The sequence below is a fragment of the Nelusetta ayraudi genome, unplaced genomic scaffold (genome assembly GCF_046127955.1).
Source record: "Nelusetta ayraudi isolate G7.1 ecotype Tasmania unplaced genomic scaffold, CSIRO-AGI_Nayr_v1 ptg000120l, whole genome shotgun sequence".
NCBI classification, from domain to species: Eukaryota; Metazoa; Chordata; class Actinopteri; order Tetraodontiformes; family Monacanthidae; genus Nelusetta; species Nelusetta ayraudi.
This window is the reverse complement of record NW_027466170.1, coordinates 4945480-4953401: the sequence shown is the minus strand read 5'-3', so window position 1 is coordinate 4953401 and position 7922 is coordinate 4945480. Positions and strand designations below refer to the sequence as shown.

At 47.8% G+C, this 7922-nt stretch overlaps 1 protein-coding gene across 1 annotated transcript; it reads left to right on the top strand.

Moving 5' to 3' along the window:
* Nucleotides 1-381: 381 nt before the first annotated feature.
* LOC142903914 (E3 ubiquitin/ISG15 ligase TRIM25-like) lies at nt 382-3386 on the top strand. The gene has a single exon (XM_076049810.1). The coding sequence runs from the start codon at nt 861-863 to the stop codon at nt 2523-2525; it is 1665 nt and encodes a 554-aa protein (XP_075905925.1). The 5' UTR covers nt 382-860; the 3' UTR covers nt 2526-3386.
* Nucleotides 3387-7922: the final 4536 nt, after the last annotated feature.

The following is a 7922-nucleotide window of genomic DNA, read 5'->3' as shown; positions in this document are numbered from 1 at the left end:
TCCTAGTGCTCGACCTGTCTCCATTTAATATAGCGTAACATTGTTTTTGGACAGTAAAAACTGCGGGAGACCGAAACTGCCTTTTTAAAAAGTGTGTGTGTGTGTGTGGGGCGGGGGGGACATGTCCCCCGTGCCCCCCCCCCCCCCTTCAAATTACGTCCGTGTGTGTGTGGTTAAATACTTCTCTACTCTCCAAGTGTCGGTAAATTAAGAAGGAACAAACTTTTAAGCAACGCTGGAGCTCAGAGCTCAGCTGTGTGTGTGTGTGTGTGTGTCTGTGTGTGTGTGTGTGCCCCAGGTGCAATCATATCACCTGCAAACATTAACTAGACGATTTTTGAACTCTGGACTCTGGATCATTGAGTGCTTCCAGATTTCTTCACCTGTTGCTAACTAGCAACAAGGAAACAAAGTTCCCAGATTCCTGAGTCATTCTTGGAGGAGGCGTGTCAGGGCACTTTGACACCCATTCCATAAATGAGTCAGAGCTGGGGAAGTCCCGCCTCCTGTGCTGCCTGCAGCCAATCACAGTCCTGTCTGGGTGATTCCTCCCCTTCAAGTGTGTGTGAGGATGCGGAAGTCAGCCAGTCGCTCTCGGAGGGGAAATGGCTCAGACAGCAGCCCACATGGACCCAGAAAACTTCACTTGTAGCAACAAGGAAACAAAGTTCTCAGATTCCTGAGTCATCCTTGGAGGAGGAGTGTCAGGGCACTTTGACACCCCTTCCATAAATGAGTCAGAGCTGGGGAAGTCCCGCCTCCTGTGCTGCCTGCAGCCAATCACAGTCCTGTCTGGGTGATTCCTCCCCTTCACGTGTGTGTGAGAAAGTGGAACTCAGGCAGACAAACTCGGAGAGGAAATGGCTCAGGCAGCGCCGCACATGGACCCACAAAACTTCACTTGTTCCCTCTGTCTGGATCTTCTGAAGGAGCCAGTGACTACTTCCTGTGGGCACTGCTTTTGCGGGAAGTGTCTTCAAGAATGCTGGGATGCAGAGGAGAAGAAGAAGAGAGTCTACAGCTGCCCTCAGTGTAAGAAGACCTTCACAACAAGGCCTGTCCTGGAGAAGAACATCATATTAGCAGCTATAGTGGAGGGCCTGGAGAAGACTAGACTCCAAGCTGCTCCTGCTGATCACTGCTATGCTGGAGATGAAGACGTGGCCTGTGATATCTGCACTGGGAGGAAACTGAAGGCCCTGAAGTCCTGCCTGGTCTGTCGGGCCTCCTACTGTGACTCTCACCTCCAGCCTCATCTTCACTCTTCAACATTTAAGAAGCACAAGCTGGTGGAAGCCACCCCGCAGTCCCAGGAGAACATCTGCCTTCGTCATAATGAGGTGATGGAGATGTTCTGCCGCACTGATCACCAGACCATCTGTCATCTCTGCTCTGTGGATGAACATAAAGGTCACCACACAGTGTCAGCAGCAGCAGAGAGGACTGAGAAGCAGAGAGTGCTGGAGAAGACCAGGCAGAAGATCCAGCAGAAGTTCCAGCACAGAGAGGAAGACCTGAAGGTGCTTCAGAAGGAGGTGGAGTCCATCGACAGCTCTGCTGACAAAGCAGTGAAGGACAGCGAGGACATCTTCACCCAGATAATCTCTCTGGTGGAGAAAAGACGCTCTGAGATGCATCAGCAGGTCAGATCCACGCAGCAAGCAGAAGTGAGTCGAGTCAAAGAGCTTCAGAAGAAGATGGAGCAGGAGATGACTGAGCTGAAGAGGAGAGACGCTGAGCTGGAGAAGATCTTGCACACATTGGACCACAGCCAGTTCCTCCACAACTTCTCCTCACTGCCAGAACTCAATCCGTTGCTGGAGTTCTCTGGACTTGTCCGTCCTCTGAGATACTTTGAGGACGTGGCAGCAGATGTGACCAAACTCAAAGATGAAATAAAGGAAGTTCTACTGGATAATAAGTCCAACATCTCATTGATAGTGAGCAACGTTGATGTTTTACTGAAGGTACCAGAACCCAGGAGCAGAAGTGAGTTTGTCAGATATTACCGTAAAATCACTCTGGATCCAAACACGGTAAACAAACGTCTGTTGTTATCTGAGGAGAACAGAAAAGTGACATTCATGCAGGAAGCTCAGACTTATTCTGATCATCCGGACAGATTCACTGACTGGCAGCAGGTCCTGAGTAGAGAGAAACTGACTGGACGATGCTACTGGGAGTTTGAAAGAAAAGGGAAGGTTGGTGTAGCAGTGGCCTACAGGAACATCAGACGAGCAGGAGAGTCAGGGGAAAGTGGATTTGGATTCAATGACAAATCCTGGAGTTTTTTTTGTTTCATTGGTGGATATGTGTTTCATCACAACAACGCCAGCAATGTTGTCACAGGTCCTCAGGCCTCCAGAGTGGGAGTGTACCTGGACCAAAAAGCAGGTCTTCTGTCCTTCTACAAAGTCTCTGGAACCATGAAACTCCTTCACAGAGTACAGACCACCTTCACTCAGCCGCTACATGTCGGATTTTATGCTTATCCAAATTCTTCATTTGAGTTGATGAAAGTGTGACTGAAGTCGTCTGAGAGACTCTGAGCTGAATCCTCAGCTTTGATTCTTCTGCTGTCTTCATGTTTGTTGCCGAGTGTCTCCGGATGTCAGTCAAACATGGTGGGCGGTGCCCAGACGGCTGATTCATCCCACAGATTGATCATCTCTGATTAGTCCAGATTACTACTTTTATTACGGTGGAAACACAGCTGGGGTCAGTTTTCACCCTTGACCATTCCTACCACCAGGTGTCACCTTCTGTTGAAGAACTTTGTTGAAACTGAATTCCAGCACTATTTTATAACTGGAGTTTTCTCTTGTTGAGATTTGTCTTTGGTTATGGTTTTTCGTTTTTTTTCTGTTATCTAATCGTATATACTTAATTTAGTTCATAAGCTTATATATTTTTTTAAGTTGGGGGTAGGTACACATAAGTTTTTACTTCTTCCTTCTCCTTTTCGAGCATATATTTTGATGCTTATTTCACTGCTGTTTGTTTACTTATCCTATTTTTTTTATTTATATGTTTTTAAATATTTCTTTTTCGGATGTTTTGGGTTTTGTATCCCTTTTATTTTCTTATTTTCTTTCATGTTCGAAATCAATCAATCAATCAAAAAAATCAAATCAAAAAGCAACTGATCCATCTGATGAACCCTCTGACTGTTGATCAGTTTGTAAGGAATCATATTAATGCATGTAAATATTCAGAGAGGATTTTGTCTTTTGATTCCCGTCACACCGGTTAGGCTGAAATTGACGGCAGCAACTAAATAAATACATATTTCAATAAATAAAGACAATTGCCACGCAACAATGTTGAGTGAACTTTAAACTTCTCGACTGTTGAAACAATAAAGCTATTTGCCAATACAGATAAAAGTGGGAGTGCTGTGTTTCCTTGCTGTAAACTGGTGCCAGCTATTGAGCTCGTGTGACTGATTTCAGGCAGCAGACAACAGGTCGTAAACAGAGGGAGAGTCACAGAGTCAACAGCTCCTCACGTCCACCTGCAGCTTCGTGATCATCGCGGCTTAACAACCAAGTTTTTCCATGGGCGTCAGACAAATGAACGGGTCAATGTAGAGTTGTAGTTGTCTTGGAAATTATTGGTAAAAAAAAACAAACCAAACCAAAACAAAACAAAAAAACCCCAGCTGCGTCCACCTGGGGGCGCCACTCCCGATTTAACAACCTTTGCCAAAAGTTCTTTGTGACAAAAAAAATAAATTAAAAAGCCTGCTGGAAGTAACACAATTGTTACACGGTTAGAATGATATTTTGTGAAGATTCTGCTCTTGATGTTTTTGCACTTTGGTTATTTTGCCTCTCGTCCACAGGGGCCAAAAGTATTGCTGCAGAAACTGTCAGTGTATTGTGATTGAAACGGAATCATGTGCATCGTCTGCGCATTCAAATTCATGGGAATTTGCCAAAATAGTATCTTGGTTTGTCTTTGTGGCTCATAAACTGCATCTGTCTGACTTTGTGTGCTCGTGAGTGTGTGTGTGCACGTGCGTGTGCACGGCAAGCAACCATGGGTGGAAAACCACAGAGAGGAGGCGGAGTTTGTCCCGATTTTCATTTGTTCCCCCAGCGGCTGGTGAGGAGGATTAGTGCGTCTGGTCTCAGAGGTCAAGGACGGCTCCCTGTCTCTGTCAGCCTCTGTCAGCAACACACACACACACACACACACACACACACACACACACACACACACACACCTGGTTTAAAATGCAAAGCGACGGGAGATTAAAAGTGCAGGCTGTCAGCCTCCGACTGTCATCGCCGATGTTTGAGCCGTCACTCTGGAGTCAACACGGGGATCAGCCAATCAGGAGACAGAAGAGGAAGCGAGGCGAAGGTGAGGTCACCTGACAACGACATAAAAAAAAAAAGCCAGCAGTGGAAGAAAAAAAGGACCAGTGTCATTTTTTTTAGAATCCCTGATGACTGAAACACACACCTTGTGATGTCACAAAGGGCAATGACCGCTCCCAATACGTTTGGGACTTCATACCCCCTTGGTCAGCCATTGGTCTTTGTGTTGTCCCCCTATTCCACCCTCCCAGGAGGCTGCAAACAGAGGGCTAAACTTGCTGCTTCAGGACGTCGGGAAGTTTTTGGAAGAAAGAAAAATGAAGTCAAATATTCCTTTTTGCATAAGTTCCTGCATTACTTCTAGACCGAGTGACCCCTGACTGCTTGACTAACCCTTGAACCTTGTGCCACTTACTGCTGCTGATAAAATGTGAGACTCATGGAACAAACATGAGATAAAACCTCCCGACATCACTGGCAGCCCAGTCCAGTCGTGTCCACGTCCTAAAAGCTGTCACTCTAATTGGGCCCAGTCACAGCATTGCTCAACAAACCCACTTCCTGTTGCTGGTAATTTGTCTTTGATTTTTTTTCTTTTTTTTTTCAATCAATCATTCAATCAAACTTTTATAGAGCACTTTTCATCCAATTAAAACCCAACCCAGAGCGCTTTACAACAGCTCCAAACAATGCAAGGCTGTTTTTCTTTCCCCCCCCCCCCAGATCTGCAGCATCGTCTTCATTGGCTCATCTTCCCGCCTGCTGTTCCTCATTTATGATTCCTTTAATGTCTCTGGATTTATTCCGAGTTTTCCCTCCACGTTTAATGAACTGTCAGAAGCCGATCCTGCTCTTCGCCCCCTCTATTTCAACCTGCACACAAATACACAGTGTCCCTCCACCTGTTAGCCTCCAGCTAGCGGCCGCGAGGAGTGTTTATAGGCCCTGAAAGAACAAAACCGTATTGGACCTGAAGTGTGAACCTGTGAGCAGAAGGGGAGCGTTGAGGCAGGGGGTTTCAAATCGAGAGGCAGTCTCTGTAATCCTAATCGACTCAGGTCGTCAATCGAAAAGCGGGCAAACACAGCAGGCAGGGATCAGACAAGAAGGCAAAGTGGAAGCACCAAAGCTGGTCAAAACCCTGAAAACAAAAGATTTTATGTCTCTTACCTAAGACACATGAGGTAGGTGACAAGGAGATGAGTGGATGAATCAAAACTCAAAACATTAAGAACAGAAAAACTGATATCAAAGTGAAACTGGAAACGCACGCAGACCCTTAGAAAAACACACCAGCGTTTAAAAGAGGAAGAGGAGGAGGAAGAGGAGGTGGAGGAGGAAGATGAGAAGATGGAAGAGGAAGAGAATATATGTAAGGCGAGGGTAGGGGAGGAGGTGGAGGTGGAGGAGGAAGATGAGGAGGAATGGGAGGAGGAGGTAGCAGTAGCAGAGGAGGAGGTGGTTGAAGAGGGGGAGGAGGTGTCGTTGGTAGAGGAGGAGGACGAAGAGGAGTTGCAGGAGGAGGTGGGGTAGGAGGGAGAGGAGGAGGAGATGGAGATGGAGGAGGAAGTAGAGGAGGAAGAGCCACATCCGACTTTCCTCCCCCTCATCCCCCCCCACCCTCCTCCTACATCTTCCTCCTCCTCCTCCTCCCCCCGGAGCTCCTGTACATCCACGGCACAGCCATTAAACGCGTTGGTCGGCACGTCGTTCGGCTCTTCATTATGTGGGCCGGCGTTATGAGGCGGCGCCCCCCCCCGGGGGCCCCGTGCAGCGGTGACACTGGTGATACATGCATATAATCACCCGGCAGGCAGCAGCCGTAGCTCAGATGGTCAATAACGATATGATGGAGGTGCAGGTACAGGCTGCGTTACGGCCGCCCTGTAGGGAGCAGAGGGCGGGCCGAGCTGCTTCTCCTGCCTGCCACGCTGCCGTCGCAGGGCTGCTTCTGTTATAACGGCCGTGGGAACACGCGGGACATTAAACGGCACGCGGGTGGCGCACGCAGGAGGGGAAAAAAATAACAAGATGAGCTGCAAGCAGCTTGGAGCGGGAGGGAATATTATGGAAATGAATGCATTTCCCAGGGTTCCCGGCTTCGGTTTTCCCACCTCGTGAATACGTTTGCGGGCCGTGGGAGAATCGTCTCCCGCGGGTCATTATGTGCTGTGTGTACATGTGATTGAAGCTGTCGCTTGTCGCAAAACAGTTTTTATACAGTCGTAATCCCTCGTTATCCGCAGAGGTCAAAGGTCATCAGGTTTGAGAGGAAAAAAAGAAACCAAGTGAGCGAAGAAAGAAGGAAAAGAGGGAGCAGGAGCAGGCAGGTCTCGGTTAATGAGCCTTCAGCTGCTGCTGATTCCCGGGATCGCGGCTCCGATTGCTGCTTTTATTGTTTTTACAGCGCACAACATTTTATTTGAACAAAAAAACCTGACCAGATTGTGGCTGGTTGTAGAACTAAATTGGTAGATTTCTCTCACCTCAACTTCTACTGTTCCCCCGAAACCGGAAAGATCATGTTCCGCTGCCACGATGTCCTTTTTTTTTTTATATAACCTCGTCGACGCCACAACACAGCCTCCCATCGACGAGCTGCCAGCAAGCAAAGTGTTTTCTCTTCCTTCCCCTCCAAAGCCGAGGAGGAAGGGAAGCCGAGCTCTTGGAAGGAGAGCTTGGCGTGGAGCTACGCGGAGACAATCAGGCCGAGCTGGAAGCGAGTGATGGAGCAGGAAGTGGTGCATTCGGGGAGATGTTTTCTGTGGACAGATTCGCTGAGCATTAATAGAGCAAACTATCACCCCAGCGAACTATCGCCCGACTTCAGTGTCTGAGGGCCTCATTCCACCTCCAGGGGGCGCCCCCGAGTGCTCAGAGATGTGTTAAAATGAATAAATGATAAATGAAAGACGCGATTTTGACGCGAGCACCGGATGGTTCCATGGAGGTGTTTATTCGTAATCCAGTTTCCTGGTGAAGATGAGCCGAGGTCACGGGGTCATGGGGTCACATGGTCATTGGACCACTAGATTAATTTCACCGTCAAATCCAAGCTGAAATCAACTTGCCGGAAAAACGTTTTTCCACGTTGGTTCTGTTGCAAATCGATGCTTGCGGCCGTGTTTTGCAGGCTGTTTATTGCTCCGCCCTCTTCTCCCCCCCCTCCACTCAGGGGCGAAGGACTTCATTGCCACATTATGAGCCCTCCGTCCGTGCATCACACGGGTTTTCCGGTTATCAGCAGCAGAGTCCCAACTCCCAAATCCTCCCCCGCTTGCTGCAACACTGCCTGTGTGTGAGTGTGTGTTAGTGTGTGTTGTTGTGCGTTAGTGGGTATGTTAGTGGCTTTAATTGTGACGGATGTCGCTGCGGGTTCACAAGCTCCGGCTGTCGTATTAATGCTGCTGTTTACGTGACGCTAATGCTAAAAGCTTCTGTGTCCGGCAAATTTAAGAGAAGAAACCAAAATATGAAAGAACAGAAGTGAAGTTGCTGCCAACGATCAGAAGTAGTGATGGGCGATGACACATTTTTCAAATTTGATACCATAATCAATATTTTTGGGGGTCGATATTGCAAAATCAATATTGATAT